The sequence below is a fragment of the Nicotiana sylvestris genome, chromosome 1 (assembly GCF_000393655.2).
Source record: "Nicotiana sylvestris chromosome 1, ASM39365v2, whole genome shotgun sequence".
Lineage (NCBI taxonomy): Eukaryota > Viridiplantae > Streptophyta > Magnoliopsida > Solanales > Solanaceae > Nicotiana > Nicotiana sylvestris.
The window spans coordinates 131,037,535-131,056,072 of record NC_091057.1 but is presented as its reverse complement, the minus strand read 5'-3'; the positions used below and the strand labels follow the sequence as shown (position 1 = coordinate 131,056,072).

Here is an 18,538-nt window from a genome sequence, read left to right as displayed (position 1 = left end):
CAAGATTGAGGTCAGGAGCCCGCCTGGAGAATGGAGGCTGATTTACTTTCAAAGTTGTTGTTGGAGTCAGGAGCCCGCCTGGAGAATGGAGATGTTATCTTTTAAGTCGTAATTGAAGTCAGGAGCCTGCCTGGAAAATGGAGGTTGTTATCTTTTTAAGAAGCTGTTGGAGTCAGGAGCCCGCCTGGAGAATGGAGGTTGTACTATCTTTAAATTGTTTATTGAAGTTAGGAGCCCGCCTGGAGAACGGAGGTGTTATAATTTTAAGTTGTGTTGGAAGTCAGGAGCCCGCCTGAAGAATGGAGGTTGTTATCATTGCAAGTTGCAGACGAAATCAGGAGCCCGCCTGGAGAATGGAGGCATTATATTTTTAAGAAGTAGCTGAAGTCAGGAGCCCGCCTGTAGAATGGAGGTTGTTATATTTTAAGATAAAGAAGTCAGGAGCCCGCCTGTAGAACGGAGTTTGTTATATTTAAAGTTGACGAAATCAGGAGCCCACCTGGAGAATGGAGGTATTATATTTTTAAGAAGTAGCTGAAGTCAGGAGCCTGCCTGAAGAACGGAGGTTGTTATATTTTAAGATAAAGGAGTCAGGAGCCCGCCTGTAGAACGGAGTTTGTTATATTTAAAGTTGATGAAGTCAGGAGCCCGCCTGTAGAACGGAGGTTGTTATATTTTAAGTTGAAGCAGTCAGGAGCCCGCCTGTTAGAGCGGAGGTTGTTATATTTGAAGTTGATGAAGTCATGAGCCCGCATGGAGAATGGAGGCTGCATTATCTTTAAATTGTTGTTGAAGTCAGGAACCCGCCTGGAGAATGGAGGTCGTATTATCTTTTTTTTTAAAAGTCAAGGTGGAGTCAGGAGCCCGCCTGTAGAACAGAGGAAATAAATTTCAAGATTGAGGTCAGGAGCCCACCTGTAGAACGGAGGTTGTTAAATTTTAAAGTTGTTGCATTCAGGAGCCCACCCGTAGAATAGAGGCGTTACTTTTTAAGTTGTTAAAGTCAGGAGCCCGCCTGCAGAACAGAGGAATACATTTCAAGATCAAATCAGAGGTCAGTAATGCGGAGGGTTACAACAAAAATACCCCCAGCATGAATCCCATTTCAGAAATCTGAAAGAAGACTGCAAAAGCAAGTCGAAGATAGATAAGATTCTGTAATCATTAGTCTAGTCTAGCTTTTTGTTTTCTTTCTAGCAATGGTGTAATAAGGAGGTCGAAAAGCAGTAGTAACAACATGCAACAACATCGCAGTCCCATGGTAGTCCCAGCTACCAAAACTTTCCGAACTATATTAACCTGATTCCCTTCTAGCCAGGGATATGTAGAAACCTTTGAAGCAAAGGTTCGGTTAAATCTTTTCAAAAATGCTTCACACGGAGTATTCCAACGGACAAAAATCGCTCGTATCCACTCACTTTATCTTTGCACGAAAACTCTTTGTGTTTTCGGACAAAGAGGGGCAGCTGTGAGCACGTGATTTTTGCCCTATGAGAACTACTCCCAAAAATTCAAAATAAAATGGTTTTGTGTTGTTTGTGATTTATTTGTATTTTGTCTGTGCATGTTTATTTCTACTTTAATTAAGAAAAATACAAAAATATGTGTTGCATGTGCATTTAGGATTTAATTTTACAATTTAGGAATTAATTAAACAATCAAGTTCGTTTTACAAAATGGAAAAATCACAAAAAATATGTACTTTGAATTTTTGCATTTAATGTTCGAATTGTGTGATTTTATCTTTATTTGATATTTAATTTCGTGTGATAGCTATTATTAAGAGTTAATGTTTTAGTTAATTGTCAATTTTATAATTTAATTAGGATTTTTAGTTGAAAAGGAAGTAAAAGAAAATGAAAGAAAAAAGAAGAAAAGAATGAAAATTGGGACAATTTCAATGCAAAAATCAGGCCCAAATCACCCATGAACCAGGTCCAGTTGGCCTGGCCAGAGACGTCTTAAAACAACGTCGTTTGGTCACTCTTAATCAAGGCCGTTGGATTAAATCGATCCAACGGCTGAGATTCAATCTCCCTTACCCATTCCCGAACCCGACCCGTTACCCGGATCCAGCCAACCCCCCACTTAAACCAAACGATGTCGTTCCCTACCAGTAAAAGGATCCAGGCCATTGAATGTGCTTGATCCAACGGCCAGGATTAAACTACCCCCTCCGTATATAAATCCAACCTCTCACCTCACACCTCCCCTAAGTCATACCCCCTGTTCATCGTCTCTTTCAGAGACAAACCAAACGACCCTCGAAACCCTAGCCGCCCTGAAACCCTTTCGTCTGAAAGCCGGCGGCAACAACGCCGATGACCATGAAACTAACACCCCTAGAGCATCTAACCACCCTCTCCACAAATCCCTTACCTGTTTTGCTCGAATCAGCCTGTAGCTTCTCGAATCTTTAATCGAAGATTCGAGCAAAACTTGAAACCCACCCCCAACCAGTCCCAAACTCACACCAAGGCACCCTCTGACCACCCTCGTTACAGATCTGTTAACTGTTTGCCTCGAATCAGCCTGTAGTTTCTCGAATCTTCAATCAAAGATTCGAGCAGAACCTAAATCTACCCCAACCGGTCCCAAACTCACACCAAGGCACCCCCTGACCTCCCTCGTCACCAAACCACCGTTGGTTTGGTTCGAATCAGACCAGAACCGTTCTAACCCCAAATCAAACCCCAAGAACCCTAGAAAACCAAAGGCTGGAGTTGGTTCGAATTAGAGGAATTTGGGTGTCCAATGGATCTTAGTCGAAGTATTCTCAGTTGAGAACACTCGATTAAGGTTCGTTCAACCTCAAAAAGTTCGAGTCAAGGGTTCGACCTGGGTTCGTCCAGTTTCTGTTTTGTTAAGGTACCTTTTTCTCCTTTCTTGTTCTATTTGGTTATGGTTAATTGTGTTTAGTTAGTTATAATCCAGTCTTGTTCATTGTTCTTTCTTCTTCTCCATCAGACCTTTTATTTGGTCGAATTTTATCATTGCTTTTGTTTGTTGTCGATTGTTATATGTTATAATTTGTGTAATCGATTGAATAAGTGTCGTCGATTAGTCTAGTATGCTTGAATGTTAGATTAGCATGATAATAGTCTAATTCGTGGTTCATTCTTGTCTGTTTCCCTCTTGCCTCGTTTGTGTTCTAAAGTTTGTATTAAAATGAGCTTGTTGGTACATTTGAACTTAGAACTGAGCCTGTTGGTATATTCAGTTCATTGAACTGAATTTATTGGTCATTTGTTATCCTGAATCTGTCAATCCCCTTAAGGCTCTTCTGGCTGTTTTTTCTTTTGTATTCCAATCTGACTAAGGCATATGCTCGTCTAGTTGATTTCAGTTCATCTGTTGCTGAGCTAAATATGATTGGTTCCCCAACATAGTTAGTTCAATATGTGCTGCCCTGAACCCTTAGTCTTCATTTTAATGCCATTTGATTTAATATCTTGAATTACTAACTGATTTGAATTGGTTATAGCTATTGTAGTTTGTTGGATTCAGCTTAGTTAGTTGGTAGGTTTGAATAGGTTATAGTTGAAAGGTTCAATGCAGAGTGAAAGGGGTTGGGTAGGATAGTAATTTCAGGGGCTTTAGGAGGGTAATTTGGGAATTGAAAAGTTTAAAAATGGCTAGTTTAAGTGAGCTGTCAGTAAAGCACTTAAGTAACATTAAACTAATGCATTTGTTAGTGCTAATGGGGAACAAAACATAATGGTATGAAAGGCTTTAAAGGAAATGGATTAAGAAATAGGTGCCCATACCTATTTGAATTTAAATAAAGAAAAGACAAGGGTAGTGGGGAACAAGGGAATTAAAAAGAGAACAAAACATATACTAGTGAAATTGAAGAGGAGATGATGGGCAGAATTAGAAAAAATTCTGCCTAAAGTGCTTTTGAGAGTTGAGGGGGTCTGTTTTGGTGATAAATAGGGTCACTCAAGACCAGAAAAGGGGCTAATTTTTGGAGCAAAAATAATCAGTTTCTCTTAATCTTTTTTAGTCGAGTCTGGGCTTGGTTCTTCTTCTGGGTCAGAACTGGAAGGTAGAAAAGAGAGAGTTAAAAGAGAGGAAGACAGTTCAGGGGCTGGCTTTTCTTTTGGGCAGACCTTAAGAGGAGAACATTCTGAAAATCTTGAGGGTATTGGACATTCTGAAAAACTAGAAGAGTCTTAAGAGTAAGCCTAGTTCAACTAGTACTATTCCATTGAGACTGAAAAGAGCTTCAGCTTAACTGTGGAGTTGTATTTTCGAGTTTTCTCTTGATTACTGAATTCTAGGGGTGTTTCTGCTTGTGTTTTGATTGGTATGTGGTTGCTATCAAGTTGTTTTGGGGTCAGTTACTGGGTGTTTGTGTTGCTGTTGGTATTGCTGGAATTCTGTTGGTTCCTTTTAAATTTGTTACTGGTTATTTCTACTGGTTGTTGCTGGTTATTGTTGTTGTTGCTGTGTTACATACTACTCTGCTGATTTTCTTCTTCTTGTATTCCAATATCAAGTACATATTCGAGCATATGTCAATGTAGCTCCATCTGTTGGAAACGTGAAATGAAACTGAAGCTGAATTTCTGTCGTAGTTCTATTTTGATGATTTTGTTACGTTAGGTAGTTCCCTGTATAGTGATTGAGTGCTTATTGTAATAAAAATAGGACTATTTTGAATGGTAAATCTAGGACTATTAGCTTAAGGATTGCTAAATTAATTAGAGAAGTATGTTGAATTCGGAGTTAGCAGTTTATTTTGGTCTAGCTATGGTTATCAATGTAGAACAATTTGGATCTGTATGAGGACTAGTTTTGCAATTGGACATTGGATTAATAATCAACAGACGCTAGGGCGATAAGCAGTTCTAATAGTCTTCAGTAATCCATTTCTAAATTCATGATTCCTTTAAGTATTGAGCGTTGGATTAATATTGTTAGTTTGAGTTAGTAATTGTTGTTGCTCAAATCCAATCATGCTTCCCGTCTGATTTCCCTTTATAGTGATAATTAGGAACTCACTAATAGATAAGCAAGTAAGGTAACCCTCATAATCATCGAGTGCATGTTGAATAATTTGTAGCATCTCAGTGTATATGTATTTAACTCCAGTTAAAATTTGGTCTGATTAAAGGCTTAACAGTCCACTAGCGGACGGTTTGGGCTTCAATGTCCTTCCCGGACAGCCCAGACTTCACACACATAGCGACTTGTCAAGGCAGGTTGGCCATTTCGTTCCTGGGCAAACCTTGAGGCCCCAAAACCGTTGAGAGTTTGACTTAGTTGGAAGTCATAGGTTCAAAAGTAAGAGCTCCTAAATAATGCTCATTTTAGGATTTTATTTTGTTATTAGAGATAAATAGAGTAGAAAATCACAATTGCTTTAGGTTTACCTTTCTAAAATAAACGAGATGAGCCTCGCCAAATAAAATGTACAGATTGTGGGGCCCTCACAAACGTATGTATTAATTACTTAAAACTCGGGATCGGCCGCTTATCGAACTTCACGACCTTTTCCCAAAATAACCACGCGTTAGTCTCTTTAGGCGCGTACTTTAAATAACATTACCTTCTTAAACCAGGGTGCACATTTATGTGACCCAAATCCAAATCTCAACGGAGTCGGAACGTATCAAAATTGTGGGTACATTGATTGTGACATGGTTCGAGATGCATTTCCACGACGTTGCAAATTCCTTTAAAACTAGTGAATGAGACGAGCCTCGACAAACAAAAGTACACAAGCTACGGGGCCCTATATATGGGTTGGTAAAATTACTTAGATTTCGGGATGGACCGTTTAGCAAAATTTCACGGCCTTACCCAAAATAATGATACGCTAGTCGCTTTAGGCGCGCCTTTAATAATTCACTTTCTTAAACTCGGGTGCACATTTATGTGACCTAAATCCAAATCTCCACGGAGTCAAAATATGTCAATAACCACGGGTGCATTGATGTGACGTGGTTCAAGATGTGTTTCCACGACGTTGCAATCCTCGTTAAAAAATAATAATAATAATAAAAGCGGTAAAAAGTTAAAATTTGCACATAGGTTCAACATGTATTGAAATCAGATAAATAAGCCGAATATGACAGTTGAACGACCGTGCTAGAACCACGGAACTCGGGAATGCCTAACACCTTCTCCCGGGTTAACAGAATTCCTTATCCGAATTTCTGGTTCGCGGACTGTAATACAGAGTCAATTTTTTCCTCGATTCGGGATTCAACCGGTGACTTGGGACACCATAAATCTCCTAAGTGGCGACTCTGAACTCTAAAAAATAATCTTGTTTCGATTGTCCTTTAATTGGAAAAACTCCATTTTACGCCCCTTTGCGGGGTGGAGGTAAAAAGGAGGTGTGACAAATACAGTCGAATACAATAATATGTCCAGCTGTAATCCCATGTTTCACGCCATGAATACACTCGAATACAAAAATTTGTCTAGCTGTAATCCCATGTTTCACGCCTAGAAATGCTACTGTATTCATGAATACAATAGCTTAAATACATCGAATACTCTAAAAAATCTGAAAACATAGCTATAGGAAGTAATATAGTAAATGATAGCTACAACTAGTTAATAACCACTAAAATATAGTGGTTTCTGAAAGTTTCCCCATAATAAATTTTTGAAGTTAATAAGTAGGAATTACTCGCTCTTATCTAATTTAAATTTTCTTTATTTTTTAAAATTTGACGTTTCCTTTCTTTTTCTGGACTCCATTCTTCTCATTTTATTTCTATCTAAGGATTTGTACAATGTACAAGTCTTCCAAAAGGTGTATTACAAATTTACAACATGGACCCAATATTTTAAACAAAATTTAATTACATGATTTTGATTATTTTAACATAACAATGTCATTTAAGGGGCTAAATTGCTTTCTCATTTATTATGAATTTATTTATGACGTGCTCGTTGAATTAAGTAAAACTTTAGGGAAACTCGTCAGTTTTAATCACTTTGTTGACTTTTAGTCATTAGCGAGATAAATAGGCTTCATTTAATTAGCGAGATAAATAGGGAAACTCGTCAGTTTTAATCACATGGTTGGTTAACTCTCTCATTTACTATTTGAGGTACTTATAATTTGGCCAAACACATACCTAAATTTAAGAAGATTTACCTAACTATTTAAATAACAACTTCATTTATGACTTCAATTATTTAAATAACAACTCCATTTATGACTTCAATTAAAATATTCTTAAATTTGCTTGCACAAAGAAAAAAGCTACTCCACGGGGATAAACTAAAAAAAAAAAAAATCTTGAACGAGCATTCGTAAGCAGAGGGGTTGTAATCTAATCACCAGTTATTATAACGGGAATAAGATGGAAATGACACCACCTATTAAACTAGTAGTAGCCACACTTCCAATAAAAATAAACGTATTTACTATTATACTCGTACTTAAAAGTCTTAAACCAATGACGTAGTTGAAGGATGACAATTAATTCATTTATTTTTGCCGGTATACTTTCGGACATCAGTTTCCTATTTTCTAATAATAAAATTTACTCATAAAAAATTCACGTAGAATACTACAGATCACCAGTTAAAAAAAATTGAAATACCATTGTTAAAAAATATTATTTACTCCTAGAATGATAGCTTCATATAAAAAGGCAGAGGGAAATGGAATACTCAATTTGTTACTCTTTTTACTTAACTTTTAGAGGGAAGGAGCTGCATAGAATTTTGCTTACGATAAGCCAGATGAGAATATTCCTAAGATAATTTCTGAGATAATAGCTTGATACAGTTATATTGAATCATTAAACGTTAAAAGGCAAAATCTATTAGTGGGTAATTCGTTCATTTTCCCCCAACAATAGTTGACTAATGATAAAAGGACAATCCATCATTATACTGTGCAACAGTAAGAGTGACAGATTGTAAGGTGGACTGATAATAGTATCAAATTGGTCTCCAATCTCCATGTATTAAAAGCAGCTAATTGACTAAATAAATTCATGATTGCATTAATATATTTCTGCTCTAATCAAAACAGCAATACTTAGCTGGCTTGTCTGAATTATCCACGTTCAAGAAATGATTACCCAGTTGTTAATTGATTAACAATTTTAGATATGTGACATATGTCAAATGGCCACTTTGTCACGCCATCAGACTATTTAGAGCCCTTTTGGATTAGCCGATCATAAATAACTGATAAATTTAAAGTGCTGAAAAAAAAATTAAGTGCTAAAACTGATTTTTAAAATAAGCATTTACGTTTTTGGATAGAAGTTCTGAAACTGATAATAATAAGCAATTGATGCGTTCAATTAAAAAGTGCCAATAAGATTTTTTGTTTTGTTAAAATAACTAAAATACCCATGATTTTTTTCAAAAGATTATAAATTAAAAAAATTCTTTGTAAAGAAAAGAATTAATAACGTATATGGAACGAAGAGAAAGTCAAGAAATATATTTTGGAAGAAGTATCTTGTAAATTAGAAAATATTATTAAGAAAAAACTAATAAAAGTGTTGGTCAAACTAAAAGTACTTATAAGCTGAAAAGCCATAAGTTGGGGGTGGGCCGCTAATGACTTATAATTGATTTTAGCTTATAAGCACCTTGGGTGTTTACCAAACGCGTAAATAAGTCAAAAAGTGCTAATAAATCAGCTTATAAGCAAACACCCTCTTAGTCCTATTCCACAGCCTAATAGAACGGTGCAAGGGTAAAAGTTAGCTACATAAAGAAAAACAACAAATTATGTATCTTTCAAATATACATTTATGACTTAACCATAACTAAAAGATACGTATTCATACTTTAATTTATAACTATGAAAGTTAAATTGTCTAATTGACAGTAAACATCAATATTTTCTGGTTACATCACCTATAAGTTCGACCTATTCCTTCGCCTTCCCACTCACCCATTCCTGACATTCTCAAGAACTGAAACATCAATGAAACAAATATTCTGAACTCCAGCTTTAAGGCATTAGGATTGTACCCTTTAGGTATTCTGACCAAGTAGCAATCTTACTTGAGAACCTACAGAAGGTTTAGTATTAAAACCATTTAAAGAAACTACTCTGACTAATAAATGGCAGTGGCAAAACCAGAACAAAAGACACCTTCCAATGTATATTTACCACAGGTAGTAAGCCTATTTGGTTTCAGGCAGGAGAAGGAAAAGGTAAAGGAAATAGAAAATTGTTCACTTACTTCACTTAGACTGAGTATAGAAGATTTACTTCCAATCATTTAATACTGTTAGAAAGGAAGTAAAAATGAGACACTTTCTCCTTCCCGCCGGCTTCTAGATGGTTTCGAAAAACTGTGGGGTCACTACTTTTCCTTCAGTCCTCTTTTACTTCTTACCACATGAGGAAAATGATGCTTCCCTCTCTATGTATTTCCAGTTTTCCACTCATTCAACCCCTCTTTACACCTCAAACCAAAAATGTTATTAGCCCGCAGAAGAATGGTATCAAAGAGAATCTCGTCAATAATGAATCATCAAAGTACATCAGTGCCTTGACGACATAGCATCTCTATAAAACATAAACAGATATGAACAGAAGTTGCAACCACCAAATATAATTATGACTTTTGGGCACACTTTCCGGAACAACTTTCTCTCATGAAAGTTTAGAGAAGGAAGTCTGGAAAGCCGTATTATATCAAATTAGCCTCCACTTTGCATTGAGAACTGAGGCACTCGGCCTAGTGGAATGATTAGATCTTTCAAGATCTCATATTCTGCTGCGCTTATCTGAGCACCATCAAGCACCTGTTTAGCCAGCCAAAGGGAACAAAAGAACTTCAGTCCAACCCATACTCACAGTACATAGTCAAGAAACTACTAACATCTCATGCCGGAAACTCTGAAATCCTTTCCTATGATTTTAGTTTTCGTACAACACGATAAGCAGTCATTATTTACTCCTAACAAGGTAAGTTAATATTCTACTACTAAGTAGAGAAGCAGCACCCAGGATCATTCTCTGAAATATTCAAGTTCAACTTAGTGATAGCTGTGCTACCATTACAACATAGGCATTTATGTCCTTTTATGTAATCTAGAAAGTGGCAAACCTAGTGAAGATTAGGAAGAAACAACTAGACCTTGGGAAGGGGGGTAGCAGAGAAGAAAAGTTAAGAGTGCAAAAAGGAGAACAAAATTGCGTGACAGCAACCAAAGTACAGCTTTGGAAGATGTCAAACTAACATTACAATCAAAACAATATACTACATATGAAACAGAACATGAGAACGTAGAAGCGTATAATCCCAGAATTCTACCTTTGGAAGCAAAGTCCTTCTGCCTGTCATATATGGAGTCAGTACAGGTATCCTACATATGGAAAGAGCATCCAGAAACAGAAGAACAATTAGTTGCCACTGCTTCATCCTGAATGCAGGGAGTGGATCCACAAAAGACATTGTATCTATCAAGAGAACCTGCACATGTCAAACGAAGAAGACATGTGATGATTACAACATTAATCGTGACACGCAATGATATTCTTAAACCACCAATACCCATCATCTACCCAACTACGCATCACAGCCCACAGGAATATGTGAGTAGATAACCCCCTACACGCATCAAAGAACCTCCTATAGCTTTGAAAATAAACATCAAACATCATTAAAAGTATGACGCAAATGAAAATACTAAATCTCACAAGCTCACTTTCAGCAACTTCAAGAGTCATAGCCAACTTTTCCCATTAATTTGTTTGTAGAAACAAATTCTGTCCCATTACCACCACCGGCCATACTGCTCCGGAAAATCTTTCCATCATAATGACTGGGTGGTTCTTGTACTGACTCCCTCCTGAACCCCGTCACAGAATGTCTATGTGTCTGTGGGTGAGTAAAAAAATAAGCCATAAAATTTGAACTTTCAGGTACCCTAGACAATCCTTTAAAAGCTTCCTGCATTCTACAACTTCATGCAATGCACACTACTAATAGCCAACATACATAAAGCATATGTAAAGTATCCCCTACTAACAAATGAAGTCCTAACAAACAAAACCATGAGATTAAAATTGCTTCCTAATACCAAACCAGATCAAAAAACTAAATTGGGTCCTAACTGCACAAAATAAAACACTTAAACTCTCCTCACAGCATGCAGAAGTCATTGACTTGACTACTTCCACAATTCTGCTAAAATGGCTTGGGAGGGGGAAGGTTACTATCTGATAGTGTAAACATACCAGTCCTTGTTCTAAAACTGATATTGGTACAGGCAGCCTAAGGTCAGCAACCAATCCCGGTAATGCTCGAGCAAGACACCTAGCAAGAGTCTGCTTGATCTCAGTTGACCGGCCATCAGATAACACAATTTTGCGAGGATATTCACTTCCATTGACAGACAAATACTCCTCATTAAAGCTTTCATCATTGCCATATATGAATGACAAGGACGATGATGATATCCATGTGAAGAGAGAATTAAACATCGTAGAGAAAGGTGACAGCTGAAGAAAATTAGAAAACACACAGAAACCAAAAAAGGTTAAAAAGGGAAAAGGGGGTTTCTTGGGTGGGTTGGGGGTGGGGTGGGGGGCAGAATGAAGAGAGAACAAAAACAATAAACATCAGTAGCAAGTTTCACAAGTGTAGAAGGTTTGATAAGCAACTTACATTCAAATTAAACCCCTCTGGTGGACTATCATACCAAGAGTCCTCTGATTCAAAAACATCATAATTTGGCACCCCTGGTTTTCTTGGCCATTTTAAAGGAGCTGGTTCTATATCAAGCACCTCATCGTTCTCCTTAAGTACTGCTTCATCCACTTCTTTTGGAGGTGGTAATATTATAATCCCGGCAGTGGACACTAAAAATCACATGCACAGCAGAACTCAAAAGCTATTAGATCCAAAGAGTGTATGACTTACACATAAAATCTCCATTAATATTCCTAATATGGAGAGTCAATGAAATTGTCATACCAGCATCAGGGACATCAGAACCTGAGGCAACAGCCTCTGCTGCTTGTTTTAGTGCTGCTGCACATGCTTCTGCAGATTCAAATCGATATGAATCATCATCCTCTTCCATGTTTGTAGGGCCTGATTCCCTATTAGCTTGATCCCCTTTTTCTGATATTTCGGATGAACTCTCCGTTAATTTTCCAGTGCCATTATCAACATTTTCATCAGCCCAAGTAACTGAACGAGCCATTTTCTTGTACTTTGAGGATTTTAGAGAAGATCTGAGTGATTGTTTTTCACGTGCATCATCTGATGCATATTCTCTTCCAGCATCAGACATATTTAGTACCTCAAGACTTTTGTTCTTGACATCATGTTGGCAAGGACCAGAAGACACTTCTCCAGTGTTAAATTTATCGACCTTATAACTTCTATTATTCGAATCTGTCTTTTCTGTTTCTTCTCCAGAATGCAACTGCAAGGCATCAACTTGCTTCCCCAATATAGAAACATCAACATCCCTAACTTCATAGCTTGTTCTTGTTTGTGCTTCTTTAACCTTTTTACTTGAGACAGCATTTACAGGTGCTGGTAACTTTGAAATGCTATAACCATCTTGAGTTATTATAGTGCTGGAAAAGTCCATCTCATGTAGTATCATGTTTTTCTCATTTTGGAGTTTGGCCTGCTTATTCTTGGAACCTGACAAATTAAAAGTATTTGTCTTGATCACCAAAGGCATACATTGATTAGCTAGAATATGAAGTCTCTTATTCTAATATTTCTAATTGAAGTGACTCCAGCAAGCATAAGCATGTAGGTTCTTTTCTCTGCTAACTACATATGCACATTTAGATCATTAAAGTTTTTTCTAGATTTCAAATGTAGTGAGTCCAGCAAGCATAAGTGTGTAGGTACTTTTCTCTGTTAACTACATATGCGCATTTAGATCATTGAAGTTTTTTTGCTAAAAGATCATTGAAGTTCTCGTACTTTTCTTAATGTTGTTCAACAGTGCTGGCTTCAAATTTCGTTCTCTCTGGGGAACATAGCCTTCAATCGCGTCAGATGGACCCATCCACTCTTCCATTGAAACTTCACCACCCTTTACATCCACCTTTTCCTGAATCTTCAACTTGGATAATCCTAGATCTCCACTTTCCTTCACATCCTCTGTGGAATGCAAATGCAATCCCACAAATAGCTTCAAGACTTCATTAAGTTTTGCTGTATTTAAAGTAGAGCTTCTCTCGTCTTGCAAGCTACGGGCAAATGCTCCACTGTTGACAGCACAGTTTGTTGAACAGTACATGTATGTTTCATGAAGATCATAAACTTTATGCTCCTTCAATGATATCCGGTAATGTCCATTCCTAGGCCTTTCAGAAGGCAGAGAGTTGCTGCAAAGAGGATAACCACACATGTTTGCTATTGATCGTTCAGTTACTACATCCTGATAATCTCTCCGAGACAGCAAAGACCCAGCAGCAAAGAGTTGGTTTTCATCTTTAATGCCTTCAAGAAGATAGAGTTGCAGCTTGTGGATAGCATCTTTAACAGCGATGACTTCTTCATTTGCCATCAGAGAACTCTTCCCAAGTACTGATAACAAGCAAAATTTCACTCATAAGTTCACAAAATACATGACAAGAAATAGATATTGAAAATGAATCTCACCCATTATGCAAGTTACAAACCATAAAAGTCCATGGACACCATAGCATATATGAGAACATCTAATATAGCATTTAATACCTTATACCAAAAAGGCTAACTTATTTGGCTAAATTACTAGATTGTGCAAAACAAAACAAAATCTAGTCCGAAAATAATAACATTCTACCAGCAATCTTTTTTTTTGTGGCTAAATTGCCAGATAGCCCCTCAAAGATGGCACAATTTGTCAGCTAGACATACAAACTTAGATAATGATCAAATAGAGACTTTAGTTTTGTAGGTAACTTAGCTAATGATCAAATAGACACTTCTGTTTGGCGCAGCTGTGTCCCGTAAACAGATGCGCGTGAGAATGACTTAAATTAGGCTTTTCTCTATTATTTTTCCTCAAAATGTATTTAATTTTTTTTTTTACTTTGAAACATATAATCCATGTGTCCCCAATTTCACCTTCCTCCTTGTGCACTAATTTTTCTACGGAAACAAGCCCCTGCCTATTTCAAAGATCAAACTACCGTCTTGAATAAAATGCCTACTGTTCACATTGCCACATGGAAATTTTAACACTAACCCATAAAGAATTTAACAGCATATGAAGCCAACTTGCCCACAGTTTAAACAACCATAGATCTTTTCCAACTTAATCATAAAGTAACTTGTGAAACACCAGAAGCTTGAAACCTTTTCTTTTAGTTTCAACAGAAACTGGGATAAACAAATTAAAATAAACAGACTTCCTAAAAAATTACCGATGTATGCATTTGAATTTATGAATATGTAACGTCATCATATTAGGAACTTGGACTACATCATTGTAGGACCAAATACACAAAAACGAAGAACTAAAAAGAAACTGGCTCGACCCAAAGCCCTGTTGAATTTCGCTCGAGGATTTTTAAGAACTCTATGCAAGCTGTGGAGTAGATTGTTTTGACCTTGAACTGAATCCGATATCGGTGAGAACATTTGACAGTTACAATCAGTATTCAACGGGGTAACAGCTAAGGTACTAGGACTCTTATCGGAGAGCCATTAAATTCTTCCAAGCCAATAAATTATAGTTAGGGTTCCTTGAAATAAGGAAATTGAAGGAGTGTATTTCCTTCTTGGCACTCAAATTAGGGCGTGCAGGTTATACCTTATGCGGGACGGTTTGCGGGTTCAAGCTATTAGCGACATGTGCAATTATAAAAAGTTGAAGCCATATTGTGGCCTAAAGCTAACCATCCTTTCTTCCACTTCAAATTTCTAAACTTACCTTTTTTGTTTGAAATGAAGGATCGAATTTATTACTTGTAATAATTTGATCAATAGAAACAGAGATATATACCTTAGAAATAATATCAGACCCAAGTTAGAGGCGCGATTATTTTACCTCAGAGCCAGAGTCGAGTTACAGACTTTGAATTGTTGTCGATTTGGCAAGGCAACGCTTACATTAGTAGTACTCCAGTTAGTAAAAGGAGAACCTTAACGCTGTGTTTTTTGGAATTGAAATTTACACTTGCACCCTATTGTATTGCGTCTTTTCTGTTTTTTTCTCTTTGATTTATCCTTAACTAATCTCCTTATTTTCCTGGGAAAAGGTTAGTGTTAGATTTTGAGACAAATGCCATTTACTCTAAAGGGGGAAAATACAAATATCATGTTGTTTACCATAAAACGGTACAGTTGAATTTGTAACGTGGTTTTATAGACATGTGGGTTAAAATGATCCGAGAAAATAAAATAACAAAGAACAAAAGTGAATACAATTAAAATAATTGAAGAAAAGACAAGTCTGGGCCTTGAATTGAATTTCTCCAAGAACAAGAACAATGCCGAAAACTAAGTATTGGTAAAATAAAGTTTTGCAGAATAAGAGAGTAGTATTAACCTTTTTTCATACAAGTATTTCATGATCTCTTACAATAACATGGAAGTCTCTATTTATACTAGAGCTACGGGTGCATGATTACAAATCATGCCCCCTTAATTACCAATATTAATGCTACAAGGTACTTCCTCTGATCCACAATAAGTGACCAATTTGCCTTGGGCACACCCATTAAGGAAATACTAAATTATAGACAAAAATAGTTAGTGTGACTAAACTATCCTTAATTAAATGTTGCAGCATAATTTAATGTGAGAAGTAAAAGATTTTTTAGTGATACGTACATAAAGGTAATTTTGGAAAAACAAATTAAATTTTTTCTTGATTATATAAATGGACACTTATTTTGGACCAAAATAAAAAGACATATTGGTCACTTATTGTGGACCGGAGGGAGTAATTAAAAGGTGATAAATAATAATAAAGGCTAATAAAGGCCTAAGGAATCTTGGGGTCTTCTGTAGCGGTCACATCTTGAATTGCTTCTTATTCGGCCACAAGTTTGTATTTGGTGCCACCATGGTTGAGTCACCACTGACTGGTCATTCTTGACACGTGTCGCTTCCTAATTCATCCAACTCTTGAGGCAAGTTTTTACCATATACAGAGTCCCCCACTTTCCGGTTACTCACTGAGAGTGTGGTGTGACCGGGAAGTGGGAAATTTTATCCTTTCTACCCTTGCCACCGATGTGGTCCCCCGAGTTCTCTAAAATTACAGAATGCTAGAACTACTATCTAAAAGTTTTCTATATCTTCAACTTAGTTCTAGTAAGTGAAAATACATGTAAGCTATTTTATATGTAAGAATAATATGATTATACAACAAAGAAGCAAGAATCTAACATTCAGTGAGAAAGCTATACTGATAAAAGGTAACTTAACAATAAAATAGGATTAATCTGCCTTAAAAAAATTAGCTATACCTATCAAATGGTTTACGATTAACGTCAATCCCTTTAACTTCTTCAGCAGCTGTATTTGATCCCTCAGCTACCTACCAAACCGAAATAATAGTATTAGGTGAATATTAGCTCGGAATAATATAACAATTCTAATACAACAATGCACACATAAGTCACAAGATACTCCTTTTGGAAAACACAAACATACTTCAGTTTTTTTTTCTTATCTCATCTTCAGCATTAAATTCAATTTTTAACAGGTCATTTCAGTATGATAGTTTTTCTAAAACATAAAGAAACTCCCATAATAAAGTCAAAAATAGTTCTAGGAAACAAAACGAGTCAAAAATACGAAAAAAATAAAGAAATAAAAAGCTGCATTTCAATCTGTGGAAACTCCAATAAGAGAGAATATATCTGGGAATATAGAGTTTCAGAAAAGTTTAAACACTTAGTTTAAAAAATTAGAAGCATCAAACAACAACCAAAAATATCAAAATTATGTACATGCAATATGAGTACAATCCAATACCAAACAAAATAGCAAAAACTAAAACAAATATCAAACCCAACTGAAAAGAAAAATAACAAAACATAGATTCGAGAATTAAAGATATGAAAATCACTAGACTCCCAAACACGCATGAACCATACCAAATAGAAAAGAAAAGATTTGATCTAGCAACGATTTCTCGCTGTCGATTTGAACCCTAAGAAACAGAATTATCAATATTTTAGGAATGGTTTAAATTTTAACCAAATTCTGAACCCTAGCAACAATTGGGGAGCGAGAATTACCAGTTAACCGAGGAAATCCAAAACTTGGACGAATTAACAGTCTAGCTAGTGAGAGTAGAGAGGCGAGAGACGTATCGAGCCAGTTTAAGATTGAGGAAGTAGAGATTTGAGACAGAGGGAGTAATATATATATTGTCCTTCCCCCTTATCAAAATTTGTATTTTTTTATAATTAATTTCACTTTTATAATTCAATTTCATACATAATAATTAATTTAATGAAATTTTTTATTTGTGTTGTGCTTAATCTGCTCATACAAATATTGCATTTAATGAATTTTTTTATTGTTCGTGCACTTTATAACTTTTACTTCCAAATAACCAAAGAAATACAAACAAAAAGGTAACTAGAAAACCAAAGAAAAGGTCTACTAAAGTACTACAAAATATTATCAAATAGGGAAAAATGGGAAAGTAAATGAAAAATATTGCGAAGAAAAGAGGAATGGCAAGGTTTCGCATTCTTTTCAAAATATGTAAGCATCATAGAATACTTTAGAAATATGCATATACAATTTTTGGAGACATATACAAAAAATGTAATTTATCTTTTCTATTTGCAAATTTTTTTTATCTAAAGATTTTTGCAACAAGGTCGTTTCGTAAATTTATTATTATTTCTTATAATCGCGCGAAGCCCGAAAAAATTTACTAGTCATCCATAAATCACGAGAAATATAAACTCATTACCAAAACAATTACAATTTAGACCAAAAAGAATACTTATAATTACAATAAAATTTAACTTAAATTCTTGGGCACTTACATTCTAGATGCGACGAACTGATGCACAATACACAGTATAGTTAACTAAGACAATAAAAAATTTCATGGCTATGGAAAAACCGAAATAAATAAATTAATAAAGCTCAAATTTTAAGAACGGTAAAAGCCAAAGGAGAAACACAATTTAATATCGAAAATTAAACCTGATAAAAAGCTAGCAGCGATTGAGAAATTCGTGTAATGGTGATCTCTTAAAGAGGTTATTTTAGTTTTCGATCATTGCTGAACTTCTTTTATACATGCCATCCGCTAACCCTAATTTAAAACCAAAAAACTAATTTATATTAGGAAAAGTTTATACATAGTGAAATAAGGAAAGATTTATTAACCAAAATTTAGTTGATTTTAAATTTATAAATTGGTAGAAAAAAACTTAAATGACGATTTTGTCCAATGTGAAATTTATTTTTAAAGGATAAAAATGGCGAACGACATTTCGTTAGAGACCTTCATGCTTTTAATGCGCAAGTTCCCCGTCTCAATGAATAGTATTTTGTAAGAAAATTATATATATTTTAAATTATGTTTGAGTTATAAATAAATTATAAGCTGTTGAAATTGATGACTATTGATCCTCTATAACTAATAC

General features: G+C 35.8%; 1 protein-coding gene across 4 annotated transcripts; it reads right to left on the bottom strand.

The window, feature by feature from the left end:
* Positions 1-8,674: 8,674 nt before the first annotated feature.
* Positions 8,675-17,287, bottom strand: LOC104221632 (putative RNA polymerase II subunit B1 CTD phosphatase RPAP2 homolog). 4 transcript variants are annotated; one of them, XR_011405297.1, is made up of 9 exons: positions 17,165-17,287; positions 16,388-16,458; positions 12,903-13,511; positions 11,928-12,611; positions 11,619-11,812; positions 11,189-11,452; positions 10,263-10,421; positions 9,183-9,750; positions 8,675-9,008 (listed from the first exon to the last, which is right to left on the bottom strand). XR_011405297.1 is itself a non-coding variant. In XM_009772713.2 (9 exons), exons 4-9 carry the CDS (start codon positions 13,489-13,491, stop codon positions 9,646-9,648), a joined length of 1,995 nt encoding a protein of 664 aa, XP_009771015.1. In that variant the 5' UTR covers positions 13,492-13,511; positions 14,962-15,162; positions 16,388-16,458; positions 17,165-17,287; the 3' UTR covers positions 8,675-9,645. The 4 variants fall into 4 exon arrangements, 3 of the variants coding, with proteins under 3 accessions (XP_009771015.1, XP_009771014.1, XP_009771016.1); XM_009772713.2 differs by adding an exon at positions 14,962-15,162 and having other exon boundaries at positions 8,675-9,750; XM_009772712.2 differs by having other exon boundaries at positions 8,675-9,750.
* Between the last annotated feature and the right edge of the window lie 1,251 nt (positions 17,288-18,538).

What these genes read in the sequence shown, in the direction of transcription:
- LOC104221632 (XM_009772713.2), bottom strand. Translation starts at nt 13,491, where the DNA reads ATGGCAAATGAAGAAGTCATCGCTGTTAAAGATGCTATCCACAAGCTG. An exon ending in GTTGAACAACATTAAGAAAA is followed by an intron (nt 12,612 to 12,902) that starts GTACGAGAACTT and finishes TTAATTTGTCAG; the next exon opens with GTTCCAAGAATAAGCAGGCC. An exon ending in GAAGGACTTTGCTTCCAAAG is followed by an intron (nt 9,751 to 10,262) that starts GTAGAATTCTGG and finishes CTGGCTAAACAG; the next exon opens with GTGCTTGATGGTGCTCAGAT.